At 41.7% G+C, this 19077-nt stretch overlaps 1 protein-coding gene across 11 annotated transcripts in view; it reads right to left on the bottom strand.

The window, feature by feature from the left end:
- CCDC88A (coiled-coil domain containing 88A) overlaps positions 1-19077 on the bottom strand; it is a 70815-nt gene that overhangs the window by 12408 nt on the left and 39330 nt on the right. For 9 of the 11 annotated variants that reach the window (XR_009485625.1, XM_059840546.1, XM_059840554.1 and 6 more), the window contains 12 exons: positions 16532-17602; positions 15919-16046; positions 12971-13112; positions 12221-12397; positions 11559-11720; positions 8503-8780; positions 7585-7728; positions 6879-7065; positions 6365-6510; positions 5602-5694; positions 5196-5410; positions 371-454 (listed from right to left, as the gene is read on the bottom strand). Coding sequence is in view for 10 of the 11 variants with exons in the window: in XM_059840546.1 (XP_059696529.1) it covers positions 371-454; positions 5196-5410; positions 5602-5694; positions 6365-6510; positions 6879-7065; positions 7585-7728; positions 8503-8780; positions 11559-11720; positions 12221-12397; positions 12971-13112; positions 15919-16046; positions 16532-17602 (2827 nt within the window). In the remaining variant the exon portion in view is untranslated. The remainder of the gene's footprint in view (positions 1-370; positions 455-5195; positions 5411-5601; positions 5695-6364; positions 6511-6878; positions 7066-7584; positions 7729-8502; positions 8781-11558; positions 11721-12220; positions 12398-12970; positions 13113-15918; positions 16047-16531; positions 17603-19077) is intronic. The other 2 variants (XM_059840550.1, XM_059840556.1) reach the window with 1 other exon arrangement.

Below are 19077 nucleotides of genomic sequence, written 5' to 3'. Positions count from 1 at the left end.
TGCACTGTAAATTCATATACACATGGGGCCATGTGTATATAGGCAGCTATGTATACAAATATATGCAGTCACGAGGCACTGAATAGATTATATGCATGTGCATGGCAACGTGTGGCTACGTGTGTGTGCACAGCTGCACAGACATAAAGTATTCAGTGCCAAAGTTTTTTTTTTTTTAATTAAAAAAAAAAAAAAAAAAGGGAGGGGGGGAGAAAAAGAAAAAAGCTCCAGCTCCTTGTACCGTAGCAGGACTTGCACATTGCAAAAGAGGAGGAAAAATAGAGCGCAGTCCAGGGAGAGGTTAGTGAAAAATTAGTAACGGAAGCCAGTGTAGCCATTGAGAAGAAGCTGAACTGTCATAAAGTCTTACACATGGAGCGACGGTAGAAGGCCTTCATTTTGTCTTTTTCCTTCGGTCTGTTCCTCAAAAAGGGCAGTCTTTTCAGTGCACCCACTTTTATGTCATAGCATGAGGAAAAACGGAAACAGGGAAATGAAAGAAAAAAAGGGAGAAGAACAGATGGAAGTTAAATGTTGAAACTAAGGACAGAAATGAATGTCTGAGTTTAAGCTAGGTATGCTATGCTAAAAGCTATTATTCTCCTGCTTCTGGGTGATAATGAAATATGAAAGTACACTGAAACGGGAAAACTGCACCAGGAAAACTTCCATAGATCACTCAGAAATGCACTGAAAATTACAGTGCAGAGGGTAATACAGTTTGAAGCTCTTGAAAAAATAAATGTCATTTCTTTGCAGGTGATTACAGGAATTGACCAGTATGTAATCTTTACTGTGAAAAACAGCATTTTTTTGAACATAAAGAAAAATGTGAAGCAAAAAAAGCTGAACATGAAAGCAACTCTAAGTACAATTTCTATGTTAAAATATGTTCACATCTTTATTTTTGGAGTTTAATAACTTCTGTAATGCTTTGCCTGCAAATCTAAGAGGACACAGTCTATTATCAGTCTTCAGTTCTTCCATTCTGTGCTCAGTAATAACTTTGGTCATCTACGGTCTCATAGAAAACCTTCAAGGGCCTTCTGATCAATGTAATTTGTGGGTGGTATTTTGGTAAAATACTAAAATCAATCTGCTTCAAATGTGCAAGTATTTTAGCTGAAAAAACACCAAAGGAAAAAAAAAAACCAAAACAGCAAAAGAAAATCCAAATGTGAGTGTTGCTGTAACGTTTTGGGAGGGCCCAAGGAAAACTGAGTTAAATTCTACCAGGAGAATTACAGAGTTAAAATTACAAATAGTATTAAAAGAGGGAGGTGGGGGAAGTCACGAGTTAATCTTGTCCTTGGAGTCAGGAACTCTGCATTAGGAACTGCTGACCTGCCTGGGGTAAGTCTGGGGGCTGATGCCAGGCACAGGAGCTGCCATGGAAAGATCCAGAAGAGGACACAGGATGGAATTCCCCAAAGTGGTGATTTCTGCAGAGAGGGCAGCAGCTCTGGTTTCTGCAGAGGTCTGTCAGACCATGCTCTGCCTGCTTTGTCTCTGCAGCCCCTTTTGGGAGGTGTGCCCTGCTCCCCCAGCCTGGCACACAGCAGTTCTGTGTACAGAGCAGTGCATATATATCATATATACCATTTACAAGTGCACATGAGCTACCCTGGCAGTGAAATATTCACTATTCCTGCCTCTCCCTCAGCTCTTCCCACGTCTGCACCCACAGGAACAGGTTCACAGACCAACCCAACCACAGAGGTCATTCTGGTTTATCTCCACTCTTTGTCATCAAAACAACACAGGAAAAAAAAAATTCCTCTGTAACTTCTGTAACCCTTAACAGACAGAATAACTCATCCCTCTGTAATCCTTTATGGAAGATAACTGACTCCTCTTCACTAAAAACTCCTAAAACTTATGAAAAAGTAACCAGAGGATGCTCAAGTACCACTTGAGGCATCTGTCCTTCCTGTCCATTAACAAAGATCCCCTCCAACAGGCTGATTTATGGCTCTCAACAACTGTGCCCACCAGCAAACTCCCCTGCAACCACTGATGTCCTGCAAACCCTGCAGCAAAAGGCAAAATGCTTGGAGGGGAAACTGTGTCAGTAATATCTGCACAGAATTCACCTCAGAAAATGTCCTGCAATAGTAATACTAATAATTAATCCTGGGATGGCAGAGCTACAGCAGAAACCAACTGTTCTTTTTCTTTTCAGCATTCTGTGAATACATTCTTGCTTTCTGAGCTGAGAATGTATGATGAGTATTGCAGAATTCCTCAAGTGAGCAGGAAATGCTCCATTTTTTATCTCTCCTGCTTGCCTGAAATCCTCTGGGGAATTCTGTATTAAAATCCTGTCATATTTTGGTTCATGCACAGAAGAAAACATGAGGCAGAAATCTTCAAAATGCCTCGGTATTGGGAGCCCAGAACATTGCTTTTATTCCCTCTGTGACATGGCATACCTGCTACTGCTGTTCCTAGCAGAGATGACAGTTATACTAACAGCCCTAATTCCTTGGGAACTTGTTAATTTCATGAAATGGCTGAAGTGGAAGCCAGCAGAAGATATCTTTATTTCTCCACAGAAAACAAAAATCCCCTCTCTGCCTGCCTTGGGTTTTCTCTGGAAAAGCTCAGAATGTTCCCATCCAGAGGAAAAGCTCTGCACAGAGCAGGTGTCAGATCCATGGCACTCACCTGATCCTGAGGGGTATCAATGAGAATTTGTGGGCAGTACCTGGGAACAAGGAGGCATGAAAAGCCAAGGTGAAACCCTGCAGCAGTCAGGAGCACACACTTCCTGCAGGATTAACCTGTGCTGGGACAGCAAAAGCCCTCCAGGCAACCCCTCCTTCCCACAGGGATCAGACACAGGCTGTGGCCACGCTGTGAGACCTCAGGTGGTGTTCTCTGAGAACAGGGTAACCTGATTTTTGTGCCAAGATCACCTTTCCCAGGGAGATAACAGCTCACCTGGAAACATTTGCATGAGAAAAGTGGCCTGTGTTGGAAAAACACAATCTCCATCACCACCCACAAAAGAGGAAAAAACTACAGATGTCACACAGAGCAAACACTTTTGAAATCAGTATCTCTGACTGGGAATGGGGGGTGTGAGCCCTGTGTATCCTCCAGATCTCTGTGTCAGATCCTCAGTCCTCCAGCTCAAACATTGCTGGTTTGTGCCAGGGAAGGTGAGCTGCCTTCTCCCATCTCCTCAAGGACACTCAGGACATTTTCACCTCAGCAGCTCCTGCTGGAAGCAACTCCTTGCCCAGCTGCTGGAGGTCAGGGAGACACAGAACTCCTCCAGAGCCAGAGCTGCCTTCAGCCAGCACAGGGAGCTCCAACACCTGAGCACTGGCACAGACAGGCAGCACTCACACGTTTGCTCCCTCCTGTAGCTCCTTCAGTGGAAGCTGCTACTGCTGAACTGCTTCCCATGGAAAAGAAAGGACCCAAATCCCGGGATTCAGGACTTACAGTCACTCTAGGAGCAGAAGAAGAAGACTGCAAAATGTGCACCATCACCAGCACTCGTCCCACTGAGATATTCTCTCTGCTTTGTGAGGCACAGATCTCTGCCTCAGAGACTGTCAGAGCTGAGTTGGCACAAAATGCATCCGAATTCTCTCCAAAACTGCGGTTTCCATGGCGACATGTGTAATGGAGGAAGGTTAGGATCCGGAATTAGATCAGCCCTTCCAGTTTGTGGATAAATACACTGGGATTAAGGGGAACATGAGCAAGGTCCATGGAGTAGAAAATTAATGAGGTCTGAACAGCTTCAAACCTCTTTTTGAGGCTCAGCCACCGTAACTGCAGCCGTGGCTCCCCAGGAGGGTAACTGCACACTACAAGGTCCCGAGGATCATGCAAAGAAAACTGTCACAGAAAAGCCCTTCCAGAACATGACATTGCTGACACAGATGCAGATGGGCTGAACCACAGCGTGCACACTCTCAGTTCCCACTGAAACACAACCAGGACAGCTCCAGTCACTCCCCAGTTCCACACCACTCACAGTTTGGATGTAAAAGCAACAGTTGCTTTTTAAAAAAGTTTTAAAGTACCTGTTTTGATGCTTACACTGAAAAAGGCTGAGCTCCCCAAAGGGGTAAGTTAGTAACAAAAGTGATAAAATGTACCCTTGAACTATTTTCTTCAGTCATTAAAAAAACACAGATCTGATTTTAACTTTAGTATTTTCTGGGATTTTTTAACTTTGACTAAGCTTCTGCTAGAAGCACAGAAGGAAAAAAAAAACCCACATCATAATGGCTGTAATAATTCACAGCTGGCACAAACCCCAGACCTGCTGTCTTTTGAAACCCAATACATTAAATTTAAAAGTAGTAGTGCAAACATTGGAAGTGACTGTTAATGCACATGGATTCTGATGCTTTTACATGCACAGCCAAAATGCTTTTGGTGCATAGCTATTAAACAGAACCATTACATCCTGATAACTTGGCTGTAACTACCTCTCAAGTTGTGAGAAACTGGGCAGTTTATGATTCATGCCAAAAGTGAAGAACAAAAGACATAGATAATAAATAATAATAAACAGAATCTGGTCTTATATATCCTAATGGGGGCACCCTAATGGGATGGCTAGTAAATCTTTCAAGGTCAGCAAACTGTGTCTGGAATATTCCATCTAATCACACTTCTGTAGGTCCTCATTCTCCCTCTCAACCACTTCACTCCAATTTCAGTATCAGTAACAATTCCTGCATTTTTAACAGGTTGTATTTCTACATTAACACTTCCTGTTGCATATCCAAATTTCATCACTGGTTTTGTGAGATGCTGAGTTTTTAGCAACTCAAGGATGTTAGCACAGCCACAGCTTGGAAAACACTTCCAAGACAAGGGGAAAGAGTCATGCTGGGACAAGAGGGAGAAACAAAAAGGGTCCTTGTGGTGACACCTGACATTCTATCCCAAATCCTGCTCACCTGACCCAGTACCAGTGCCTGCTTCATCTTACCCAGGCACTGTGAGTGTATTTCAACACTTGCATTTTGAGATACAGAAATGCTCAAAACTAGTTCTGCTCAAATACTTCAGGGAGTTCACAAGAAGTTCTGCCCTTAATAAATTAATTCAGGCCTCATTCCTACAGACTTAGAAACGATCTTTACAAATCCTCCACAACACGCGGTCTTTGCCAACATTTAGCCAAGGTTTATTCACGGAATGAAGTGGTTTGCAGTACTCACTACTACTCTTTTTGGTGCCCAGGGTCTGCCCATCCTCCAGGGAGTTGGAGCCCACAGAGGAGCTGTCCTGGCTGTCCTGGTGGGGCAGCTGCAGGAATCCCTCGCTGGACTCGGAGCGCGTGGGCGTCAGCGTCACCGACTTGAGGCGCTCGCGGTTCCCGTCCTTCTTGGACTTGATCAGCTTCCTCATCTTCAGGGTGATCCAGTTGCCCCTTCTGTCATCAAAACCACAGCACATTCACTGCATTTCTAACACACTGCTTGGGCCTGCAGAGTCAACTCATTTTTAAGCAAGGCAGACATGATTCTGCTCCCACGAATGTAACGGGATCTCGATTCTCAGCGGGAACAGAACAGGCCTGCCGTGCTTTAGAGCTGTTTTATTTCACACCATGTTCATCAGTACCTTCTTGGTGGGGATGGCTCATAAAATTTATACTGATCCATTATCTTCTCCTCCAGTTTCTCCTTCTGCCGCCTCAATTCGTTCAGTTTGTCACTGCAAACAGGAATTAATGATAATTTATGCTCAAAAACGTACACAGGATGAGTGGGCAGCACACTCCTCTGGGAGTCTGTTATCTGAGAGCTGCCACCTTTTGTGAGGAATTCTTACATAACCCGTGGTTCTTACTGAACAAGCAAGAGATACAGCAAACAATCAGCCTTAGGCTTAACTTCATGATATAAAATGGAATAAAATTCCATTTGCCTTTTTTACACATTCCTCCTTTTTAAATAAAGTGTTCTATCATTTAGATAAGCACATTTTCTCTTCTCTCGAGTCCACTGAAGAAGTTTAGATTACAAATCTACAAATTAATCTACAATGTATGTAAACTCATGTATGAATATTATCAATCTACAAATACGGTGATTACAAATCTAAACTTTGCCAGTAGTAGAATGAGGAATAAAGATCAGTTTTTATTCCTTATTTGCATAATCAGTAATGAACACAGTTGCACTGATCCTTTAGAACTACAAATATAACGTTGATATTTTGAGTTACCTGTTTTACATTTATCATTGAAATTCTTATTTTAAAGAGAAACATTTCAGAAGCAGCACGTGTCTAAAATTCTACATTTAACAGAAGCTTTTTTTTAAAATGCAGGTATTGGTGTCACTGCCCTAATCCCAGTGACCTCCTTGTTTTCACAACTCACATGTACTGCCTTTGCTCTACATGGAAGAGATCCTTGCTTTCCATGTTCTGCTCCAGTAACGTTCTGTTCTGCAGCATTAAGGTCTGGATTTGATCCAGCAGGTGTCTGTTTTCCTCCTCCAGGTTTCCTTTAAGTTGGCTGAGCAGCTGTTACAACAGAGGAAATTGCCCATGCATTTATATGTGAGTGTATTTTACATACAGATAATGAGATTATCAAGAAAATTTATGTCTACAGAGGGGTTCTCAGAGTCAAATCAAACTCAAAATGAAATCACAAATCAACTGATAAAAGCCTCTTTGATGCTTTAAATAATTTAAACCAGTTTCCCTAATATGAGCCTGAGATTGTGTATTGCCTGTATACCAGGCAAATTAATTAGTCTTTGGATCCACTTCATTATCTATAAATGACTGATACTCCAGCACTTCCTATGATTTTCTGAACCCATAAATGCAGTTATAAAAATATTCCAGTGATTCCAGCCATTACAAGCAGCACAATTCCCACATACCTCACACTGATTATTCAGCTTTGTTGATGTAATATCCAGTTGCTGGTACTGTTCTTTGAGTTTGGAAAACTCAGCTTCCAACCGAGTTTGCTCCAGTTTGGAATTGTTCAACAATGTTTTCAGATTCTTGTGGTCAGTCTGTAGCACCTCATTCTCCCTCAGGAGCTGAGTGTACGTGTGAGTGAGCCTGGGATGCAAAGACACCATCAAAGAGTGCTGGAAATGAATTTGTTACCCACACCCCCTCTGAAACATAACATTTCCAACTACTCCATAAAATATCCACACAAATTCCTTACTGTCACATACTGTAAGTTATCCCAGCCTCGTTCTCCTAGGAATGTATTCTGCCTTTGAGCCAAGCACTGCTCTCTGTATATTTAAATACAAAGCAGCATCTCTGTGTCACAACTCGTTTTAAGATGCCTCTTTTCAGAATAAAAGAATCTTACAAACCAGCCAGGATTTCCTGCCAACACAAAACAGGAATGGCCCAAACTTTGGCAATCATGGAGATTACACATTTCCTGGGCTCCCTTTGTCCCTCCTGGGCCCTGCCATGCCCCTTTGTCCCACATGTCCCCTCAGGATATAATGATTATTTTTGTGGGATCATGAAGCAGCCTCAGCTGTCAAAGAAATGTGAAGAACACACCACTTGTTTAGGCTGCACTGGCAAGTGCTCAGGTGCCAGATTTCTCTTTACCTTTCATTTTCATCCCGAAGCTTTTTATATTCTGCTGCCACAGTTTCATGCTTCTCGCTTTGCTGCAGCATTTTGTCCTGCTCTGTCTTGAGAACCTTCTCTAGTTCTTCCAGCTGCACTTTCTGTTTCAGCAATTGATTGTACCTGCAAAGACAATACAACTAGCTGTACCTGCAAAGACAATTCCTTTTGTGGAATGACCCAAAAAAAAAGGACTTTGATGAGATGGCCTCTGTTAAAATCACAATCTAGTGATGGAGTGATGGTGATTTTATTCATTCTATCATTTTATTAGAAAGCTGCGAAAGCCCAGGGCACAGGGACTATTTCTCAGTCTGCTCTGGGGTGCCCTGACCCCCAGGGGAGCACTGACTGACCCTCACTCATGGAGAAAGTTTCCTAGACTCCTAGACTAGAATCCATTAGGGTGTGTAGTAGATTATAGAGAGTAGTGTAGGTGTATCACTTGGTGAAAAATTCAGGTTTTGGGATTTTCAGTATGTTTGGATGGAAGCAAGATGGAGGCCACAGGGTATTGTCCTGGGTTTCTTCTTCATGTTTCTTTTTCCTCCTTCTTCATGGGTTTGGGTGGCACTCTGCAACTGGGCAGAGAAGTCCCCATTGCAGCTCTGTGGGATCAGTTATTGGGTTAAAAGGGAAAGTAATCCAGTGTCAGTTCTTCATTGGATAGTTTAGTCTTAAAAGACCTTGGAACAAGAGATTGTTGGCCATTTTGTGCCTTCTAAAGAAAAGCTGCCAAACTCACAGCAGTGAGACTGTTTTACTGCTAAAAAATACTAAACACCTGAGTCCAAACATGAAATACCATCTCAATCTAGCCCCAGAGAAACCCACAACTGGTACCCGCACAGAAAGCCATTTCTACTGCATGGCAGCCTGATTTTCCTGAGTATTTACCTATCCTCCAGGTCCTTGTGCTCCACCTCCAGGTTCTTGTGGGCAGACTTGAGGCTGCCGTGCTTGGCGATCAGGGACTCGTACTCGGCGGCCTGGCGCTCGTGCAGCTGCTCCAGGCGCTCGTGGTCCTTGAGCAGGGCCTCGTAGAGCCCCTTCAGGTCCTCGCGCTCCTTCAGCACCGCCTCGTTCTCGTTCTCCAGGGCCGACTGCTGGATCAGCAGCTGCGCGTTCTGGTTCATCAGGGACGTGCTCTGGGAGTTCAGCGTGGAATTCTCAACCTGCAGCCACAAACGTGGAGCACTCTGAGTTATTTTATCCCCCACCTCCCAAAGATTTCTTGGGTTTAACCCTTCTCGACCTTCTGGTTGTTCCACTGACAACGACTGTATTTGCTGGGAATGCCCCGACGAAGGCAGGAATGGTGCATCTGACTCCATGTTCTCAGAAGGCCAATTTATTACTTCACTATACTATATTATATTAAAGATTACTATACTATACAATAGAATACAGAAAAGATACTGAATGCTAAAAAGATAAAAATGAAAACTCCTGACTCTCTCCAGAGTCTCGACACAGCCTGGCCCTGATTGGCCAAAGAGTGAAAATAACTCACAGCAGAATCCAATGGAACAATCACCTGTGGGTAAACAATCTCCAAACACATTCCACATGTGAGCACAACATGGGAGAAGAAAATGAGGTAAGAATAGTGTTCCTTTTCTCTGAGGCTTCTTTCTGCCTTTCAGCTTCCTAGGAGAAAAATCCTGGGCAAAGGAATTTTTTCAGAGAATGTGAATGCCACAGACAACCTCTTCTAACATCCCAGGAGACAGCTCCAATTCAAAATGTTCCAAGAGTATTTTTTAGCAGAAAGCATTGAGGCATGTGATTGAATTGACAGGGATGGATCAAATTATTATCTACCTTTCAACATCTGTTAAAATGTTATCTTGCTGACAGGGCTGTTTTCCTCTAGCACCGAGATACCTTGGAGAAATGGATCACCAGTGATCCTGATAAAAGCCAAATCTGTGACATGACTAAAATAAGAGGAACCTTCACAGTGGCATGGAGATTTATTTTTTAAAAAATTCTGTAGTGTCACCATGAAATCTTCATGGTAGCCACACATTCCTTCACAATGAGAGTTCCAACAGGAACATCTTTTTAACAGAGACAGGGAGATAAATAACAGCACCTGGAAGGAACTACCAATGTTCTGTTCTGTGCTCTTTTGTGGAACAGCACCAGTTCTCCCACAACTGGCCCAGAACAATATTCATGGGTATTAATACACTAAAGCCTTCAACCATAAACAGTTTAAAAAAGCCCCAATCAACCAACAACTTCTCTTTTTGTGCCTCTGGAGAAATCCTTGGATATATTAAAGAACTGGTGCTTGTCACCTGACCTGTACCAGCTTCTTTCTTTTTCCTGTGCAAGAGATGAAAACCACAAACTACTGAGCCTTCTAATACCCTCGGGGTATCTATGAAGGAAAAAAAATCCCATCTTTCACTCCAGTTGCTGCTGTTACCAGGGAACAAATCCCTTCCTGCTGGAACTGCAGTGTTCTTTGTTACAGATGAGAAAACTGAATCTTTCCCTGGAAATGAAGTCATGTCTGATGGCATGGGTGTGCTGGGAAACTTCCCAGGCTGAATCCTGAGTTTGGTTAGGTCAGAATTCCCAGTCAGCCTCTCAGCCATCCTTTCCCTTGGCTGCTCCTTATGGGTATCAGGAGGAAGAGAAGAATTAGCTGCTGAGGAGCAATTCTGGCACAGTTCAGGTAGAGCAGCTCAGTCTGCACTTCAGATTTAGCCAACAGTTCATCACTTTGATTTTCCTGAACATATTTCAACTTCCACTTGGATTTGCAATTCATAGAGAATTGTCTTGCCAGAGAAGAAAGGCCTGCTCTGCTGGGCATGAGGCAAAAAAGGAACTACACAGATATTCCTGGGGTTTTTTGATGAAGGGAATTACAAAGCACTCAGAGAGCTCTGAATCCCAGCAATCACCTCTCAACTGGTTAAATGGGATACTTCCATGTCATATCCACTGGTTTTAACAACCAGAGGTGGCACAGGGTGTGCACCAATGTCCTGTTTGACTGGAGTGCTGGGCACTAATGACATTTCAATGTGGCAGCAGAAAGTACATCCATGGAACAACAACGTTCTGGTTTCCAGGAAGAGCCAGGAGGAGACTCCAGGCATCCACCAAATGCATTGTTTGTTCCATTGAAATAGTCCTTGACATCTTGATTTCCATCAGCCCTCCATCCTTTCTGACACTCTTTACTATTTCTGCTGCACTGTGGGCTTTTGATCCCCTCTTGAAGGAGTTTTGATTCTTAGAACACCAAAGGCATTAAATTGATTAACAAGAATATTTAATGTATAAAGAAAAAAGATCCATATTTAATAACCCTATTAAACTATAAGGGCAGCATCTGCATTTTGGCCAGAAGAGCTGCAAGACTCTGGGGACAACCATTTTTATAATTTCCATGGTCCCACATGACCTTTTTACTGCCTCTCAATTATCTAAATTCAGGTCTTCACATATTTATGTAGCTTTCCATATTTATGTAGCTTTTTTTTTTTTTTAAACCTTCTGCATTTAAGCATCTTGATTTTCCTCTTAGGTATGGCTTCACTTTTGGGTTTTTTTAAAATTTATAAAAGTAGATAAAATTTATTAGAATATGGTTGGACACACTACTTCCCTGATCTAATTTAGATGTATAAATACAATAAAGAACTCAAGCAATCTTGGAAGAACGGATAGGAGAATCTACTCTAAGTATAAAGTCAAGATTTTACATTGGACAAAGAATTACAACAGACTTCTAAAAATGTAGTTATTCATCAGCAAACAAACTATTTTCGACTGCAGAGTGCAGATTATTTTCACATCACCTTCTTTCCCAGGTCTCTGCAGGAAGCCAAGTGTGATTTCAAAGCTAACGGTAACGATGTACTCCAAGTTTCCCTTTGGGAAAAAAACCTTTTAATTTTATTTTTGGAAGCAAACTAAGGCAGCATTACCTGCAGCTTGGCATTCTGAGTTTGCAGAGTTGTGTTTTGCTCCTGCAGGGACACAGTCTGTCTCTGCAGGGCCAGGATCTGGGCCTGCAGGTTGTTGTTCTGCGTCTCGAGCTGCTTGAGCTGCGTTTTCAGCGCCTGCTTCTCCGCCTGCAGCGTCGCGTTCTGGGGGTGAAAACCACACCAAACCTCAGCTCACAGCTGCTCCAGGAACTCCAAGATAAAACAGAAGTGTTCTCCAGACCACAGAAAGCAGCAGGGCCATGCAGAGATTTACAGGGTGGGATAAAACTGCAGAACAAACACACTTTGGGGGGTTTATCACTGGAAAAACAGGTAACGGATGTTGTACCTATGGAGAAACAGGAGAGGAACCTCCAGGACTGGTGTAAATTGGGATTATATAACAGGGACTGGAGAGGGAGCTGTGGATGCCAAAGGGCAAATTCAGGTTTTCACATTTCCTTTTAAAATGCCTGTCAAGTGCTTTGTGGCATCCCACAGAGCAGAATCCAGCTGCTACACACACTGCATTTAATTCAGATTGTGCTTGGGATGGAAACAAGGTGATAAATTGAAGTGTCTTAGCAGCACCCTCATTTGCATCACTGGAACAGCTCACCACAAATTATTACCACCAGAATCATATTTAAAACACATCTTACATTCCTCTCCACCTCGATCAATCTATCTTTAACTTTCAATAATTCTCTAGTAGTCTCCTGATTTTCTTTCTCCCACTTATTGACAGACTGATTTCCTTCTCCACTTCTTGGAGGAGAATTCTGAACCATCCTTTCCTCTTCTTGTCTCTGCTTGAGAGCTTCATAGTTCTTCTTCACCTGGAATTATTTAGGACAACTTAGGTTAGGTTTAGAATTTTCCTTTTTGTACTTCCAAATTTATTACTTTATTACCTGACCATGACCCTTCTCAAAGAACAGGAAGTGCTGTTACTGCATTTGTAAATTTGGTTTTTGTACATGTTTGGGGAGATGAAGTACAAATTATTCATGGATATGGACAGTTTAACCCCAGCAAACAGCAGACCTCTATTTTATATTTTATTTCAGTGTTTTTAACTGTAAACGCCAACTTTTATAATAAAATTCTACAACCAAAGTGAAAGAATTTCCTTTTTTAACCAATCTACTCAGGCTGCTCAAGGTAGGCCAGAAAATGTAACTGGAAATGACATCCCAAATCAAATCATCTCCAGGTTATTTATCCAGCTGACGTTTTCATGCCCAGTGAATAAGCTCAACAACTTTTCATGTGATTACAATCTTAAAAGCATTCACACCTTTGTCCTGCTTTCTATGACCTGAATGAAGCCCATTTTTTGCTGTCTTACCCAAAAAAAGTAGAAATAACACCAGCTCATTTAACATTACAGAAAAATGCCTTTTCCTTACTGTTTTCAGCTCCTGACGCAGCTGCTGGTTTAGATTTGTTGATTCTTCCAAACGAGCTTCCAAAGCAGCAATTTTTTCTTCTTTTATTTCCAGAGACTTCTTGAGCGTGGATTCTAACTTGGACTCCAAAAGCTTGTACCTACTGGCCAACAACAGAAGAGAGTCTGTATTTTAAATAATTATTCCAGGTATTTACATTCTAAAATGTTCTAGAAAAGACTCACAGCTACATTCCACAATCCCTGAGTACTGTGGTCAAAACCATGAAGGCAACTCAGCATCCACAGCAAGTTCCATGTCAAAAATAACCAGAAGATTGTTGTCAAAACCATTTTTGACTCCTCCTTTCTTTTAAAACGTGTTAGACCCAGAAAAAGCCCCACTGAGGCACACCAGGGGGGTGCCGGGTCTCTCTGCATCATTAGTGAGTGGTGCCTGCACTCCTTCTGGCTCCACTCCAGCCAATCCAGCAGGGATCTGAACTCAATTAGGATGTGAAGTATTTGGAGAGCAAGATTTTCATCAGTTCCCATTTCCTGCCAGCTCCAAAGGGGAGGACAGGGAAGGAGATGGAGCACAGCCCCGTGCAGGTGCACGCTCATTTGGTGCATCAATGTGCAAATTGCTCACTCAGCCCAGCTGCTGATATTTTAAGACTGCTGCCACCCTTGATGTGCAAAGCTTCCATTTTTAACCACATTCATGATATTGTAGGGCACCTAAAAACCCCCAAAATATCAGTTTGAGAGAGAAATGGCCAGATTAAACTGGATTGATACAGAACTGCACATCCTTTATGGGAAATACCAAAACCCACACTCATTAATCACTTCTAAGCAACTCAGTCCCTGTGTGTGGCTCAGAATCTGGAGAACACCCCACTCCTCCCCACAGCTGGATAAAATAAACTCAACCACTGATATCCCCCTTTGTAATCCTGGCTGCTGAAGGATCCATCAGTTTAGTGAAGGGAATAAACTGCAGCAGACTCCTGAATGGACAATGGCATCAGATCCAGTCAGGAACTGGAGCAGAAGACCGGTGGGGAGAGAATTAATAAGCAGAAAGCTGTCCAGTAGCATCATGCAGCAGGAGGGGAATCTGAGATTTTCAGATATGACAACTGATTTCCAAGGATTTATGGAATAGTAGGCAGCCTGTGACTACTAGAATATACAGAATTTCACCTTCTTGGGCTGAAGCACAGATTTGGCTACAAGTAATTCCTGCTACTGAAAAATGATACAGTTCTATAGAAAACAAAGGAGGAAAAATAATAGTAGCAGAGATCCAATACCCACTTCCACCTTGAACAATGAAAGGTGGCACACATTTTTGAATATGACTGCAGGTTGGGTTATTTTGGATTCAGAGTCAAAATCCATAAATCTCTTTGTCCAAGGACAGCAGGCAAGAGAAAACGGAAAACACTCCAAAGTTAACTCATGAAACCTGGCCAGTTTAGACCTCAATAGAAAGACTCTGAGGTGCTACCAAAGATCATTCCTTAAAAACCACAAGCTCTTTCCAGTCAGGAGGAGGAAAATGGTACATTTTTAAATTCCATTACCAGAATGACAGAGGCAGATGAAAAACTCCACTGAGAAGTCATTTTATCCATGATGAACCCAGCTCTTCACAGCCCTGACGGAAGAGCTGGCAATGACTCACCTATGTGTTGTTATGTAAGGAATGAATGAACAAGTTGAGAACAATGGAAAAGCAGGATACTTATGGGCTGAGCAAAATTCCAAACCAATCCTAGCTCTCACTTTGATAACAAACATTGCCCTTTCATGGTCCTCCAGCTCTGCATGGAGCTTGGGAAGAAGCTCAAGGCAGCAGCAGAGCCCAAGTACCTCTAACCTAGAACTTGATTAAATGTTGCTCCATTTGGGCTTCATCTCAGTTTAAGCTTCAGCTTGGATCAAGGTCTGGTGGTTTTTTATGGGGTACATTTACCTAAGGACACACCAAATGCTTATCAAGTGCTGTATGTGACACAGAAATGCTTAAATCAAAGAAATCCAACCAGTTCAAGTTCTGAGAACTTTTCCTGAACTCATCTGGGAGCTGAGGAAGGCAGGTGAAAGCCTCCAGCAGAGACCAAGAGGGGTAACACATGGCCATGGCACCAGCCCTGTGACAGAGCACTGGGAAAGGGAAGCTGGATTCTAACCCCAAGTGTGGTTTGGGTTCCTTTGCACACAGAAGGCCCAGATCCAACTCCATGCTCACAACAATCAGCTGTAGTAACAGATCATGACAGCAGAACTGCACTGGGAAGCAAAGCTTGGCTGGAAGCCCACACTGTCTGCTTTGCTCCTGTCACCAATTTCCCTAAATCCCTGCAGGATAAGGCAGAGGAGGAAAGTGCAGCAGAGGAGACAGATGTCAGGGCAGCAGCTGCTTTGCAGTGGAAGGTGTGGAGGAGTGATGGAGCCACCACCAAGTTCTGGAGACACTCAAGCACTGCATACTTCCCAGCCAGGGGAAGTGGGAATGCAGCTTCTTTTAGGATGGGAGAATTAGAAGGAAATGGTTGCAAGGAGAGAGTGAGATGGTTTAAGGTAATCACTATGTTACAAAAACCAGTTGTGTCAGACAGGCAGACAAAAAGGGAAAAAAAACTACTTTCAGCTAATTATCTTTTACTGCTACTGTTGCTGCTGCTGACTAGAGCATAAAACATTTTAATTATAATTAACTGTATCTCCTGACATACTTCAATGAGTCTCTTAGCAACAAAAAGTGGCAACTCACTGTCACAGTCAGCTGAATGTGAAAGCACATGAACTAATTAATTTCCAAAAATATCAAGTTCCTTTTTGGGTCTATGAATGCGCCTTAAAAATCTAAGAGTATGCACAGAACTAGTCTGCAAAACCACTTTATGAATAAAAAAGCTCCTCATTTGTCCTCTGTCATGCAGGCCCTGCCATTCTCACCTGTCATCACTGCTCTGCTCATCGTGCAGGAGACGCTCCTTGTTCAAGCCAATTTTCTCCAGCTCGTGGGCCAGTTTTTCCAGATCATTGTTCATCTGTTGAGTCTTCAATTTCTCATTCACCAAGTCCTTGCACAGAAAAAACTACAGTCAGTATGTAGAGCAAAATAAAAATAAAATAAATAATAAAAATTGCAGCAAAATAAAATAATGTAGTCTGAGTTCTAGGAGAGCTGAGATAAGGGTGTTTTGTCACTACATGACTGCAATAATTCAGCTTTAAGTCTCCTTCCAGTTGCAGCTTTCAGCTGTGTCAGACATTACACTGCAACTAGAGTATGATTTCCCTGTGCTCTCTTCCTTTCCCTTTAAAATTTCCTTTAGAATTTCCCTTTAAATTTGGTCTGGAACATGCCAGTGAAGGGGAACACTCCAGCAATATGATATTCTTCCTTTCCATGACTACGATTCTAGAAATGTTGATTATCTAATGCATAAAGGTGTTAACAGTACACAGATTAATGCAGACTAAAACCCCCAAATCAGAAACCCAGACACAATTTCTGTACATTATACACAGATTGTGATGGGAATGGAAACTCCTCTGTGTTTACCTCTCTCAAAGTGACCAGGGTTTTTTTATCAATGGTAGCTCTTTTCACCAGTTCCTTGTTTTCCTTTTCCAGTTCTTTAAGGCGCAGACAGGACTCTTTATACACAACTATTTCTTTAAATAGAGATTTATTTTCCCTTTCCAGATTACTGATTTTGACATTATTTTCTTCTAAGGTACTATCTTTAATTTCTGCTTGCTGTCGAAGCCTTTTATTTTCCTTTTCCAGCTGTTTCTTATCCTTTTCCAGTTGAGAAGTCTCTTGTTCTAACAACTTATTCTCCTTTTCCAACTGCTCCAGGCGCTTACTGGAGATTTTTAACTCTTCCAAGTTCTTTTGCAGGGTTTGATTTTCAGTCTCTAAATCTTGTAATTCACTCTCTAATTGCTGAATCTTCTTATTGCTGTTTTCCAGGGCTTTCTGTAGCCTTTGGTTTTCTGTGTCCAGGCCTTGGTAACTGACTTCCAAGCGTTCAGTCTTCTTAAAAGAGGCTTTCATCAGTTCAAGGCTTTTTTTGAGCTGCTCCTTTTCACTCTCTAGCTCCTTATTTTCTAACTGTAACTGTGCCACTTTCATGCTTGTACACTTCAAGGATTCAATTGTCCTCCGTAACTCTAAATTTTCTTCGTCGAGTTGGGAATTCTCCTTTTCTAAGGACTCCAATTGAAAAGTGAGGTTTTTCAGGCTATCCAAGGTTTTTTTCAGCTTTCTGTTCTCTGTCTCCAGGTCAGAGTTCTCTTGTTCTAAGGCCTCGATCTTCTCACAAGTGATTTTTAGGTTGGTGATTTTCTTCTGTAATAACTCATTTTCCTTCTCCAGACGATGCAGCTCATTCTCTAATTCTTCTGCCCTCTCCCCTTTCTCTTTGTAGTGCTCCAGTTCTTTCCTGACTTGTTTTTTTTCAAATTCAATTTTATTTAACTTACTGCTGGTCTCTTTGATAGACTCGTGGAGGATTTTATTTTCCTTCTCAATTTCTTTCATTCTTGCCTCAGCACTGATTTGTGAGCGCTGCCTTAGAGAAGCCACAGTTTGATTCAAGTGCTCATTTTCTTGTTCTAAGAGTTTAATCTAATTTGGGTAGAAAAATGGTAAAGTGATAAACAACGTGCCAGCAAGGAATTGCTTTCATATATAAACTACAAGATACTCATCATATCATATTCACCTTTTATTTTAAGTTAAAGAAAATCTCTTACTCTGCTAGTGTTTATGTGAAGAATCACAAACATTATTTCAAGTCTGACAACAAAGTAAATCTTCAAATCTCTTCCTCTTGAATATTGATAGATATAAGTAAACCCAAAACTGATAAAGCACAAATCAAAAGAAAGCTTTACCTACTTCCTAGCAAATTTAACTTTCATTGGTGTTTACCCATGTTTAGATTGTGATTTCCAGAGCTGTGTGTTCACAGGACTGCAGCAAATTCTAAACCAAACCGGAGATGGAGGGAGGTGTGGGAGCCACAAAAATCTCTTTATTTCATTTGGAAAAAGTAGAAGTGAGGGGTGGGAGATGAGGGAATCCTGATCACATTCAACAACAATTTGAGAAGAAACACACCAAAGTGACACTGATTTTTGAATTAAAAAGAACCTTTGGATATTCTGTTCCAAATCAGCTTCAGAGAAAGTAAATCATATTGGAATTATTTTCCTAGGAAACATTTTCCCAGATCTACCTCAAGGATAAAGGCAGAACCTACACCTTAATTTTTAGTATTTCCTGACTTTTTAGGCTGCTCCAAATCATTTGGAATTATTTGGGCATGTAACACTAGACAGCAAAATCCAGCAAAACTCTTTGGATCAATATTTAAATGTACACTAATAACCCAGTGTAAGGGATGTTTCAACAATAAATTGTTTGGGAGAAAAGCAAAAGTGCTGCTTGCAATGAAAAACAGACAGAGAAAATTACAGGCTGTTCTTCCCCAGTGAAATCTGAATGGAACTATTAATTACAGATCCACAGCTCTGCTCCCAGCAATGACAAACTGCTCTGGAATATTCACCAGAAACTCTTTAACAGGTGCCTAAAAACACAGCTCTGCAGCACCTGGCATGGCACTGAATTACTGTCCATCAATTCTGCTTCTATAATCCCAATTCTACAAAAAATCCTGAGAAATGCCTCCAGGATTTTGGATGAGATCAAATGAACCTCCTACAGTCAACTCCAGTAAGTGTCAGCACAGGATTTTGGAAGAGACATGGAAGATGCTGTTGACCCATCAGACTTCAGTGTATTATTTTTAAGCAGAAATAGGCCCACTGAAATATCAGCCCTAAAACAAGATAGGTCTGTTTAAATGAAAGTAAACCTTCCATGCCAAGCTTTTTTTTTTTCACCTCCCTTTTTTCTTCCTTCTGGAATTCCATTTACTGATTAATGGCTTTTAAAAATATCCAGCATTTTTGGAAATATAATATTCTGTGCTTTAAATCAAACTAAATGGCCATGTCATCAGGAGGTATAAATTGAATTTATAAAAGCCATTGGCAGTTCTAATTCTGAAGGACTCAATTCCTAAATCTGGGAAT

Source organism: Haemorhous mexicanus, chromosome 3 (genome assembly GCF_027477595.1).
Source record: "Haemorhous mexicanus isolate bHaeMex1 chromosome 3, bHaeMex1.pri, whole genome shotgun sequence".
Classification (NCBI taxonomy): Eukaryota; Metazoa; Chordata; class Aves; order Passeriformes; family Fringillidae; genus Haemorhous; species Haemorhous mexicanus.
The sequence above is the reverse complement of the archived record's forward strand: the minus strand, read 5'-3'. Positions and strand labels throughout refer to the sequence as shown.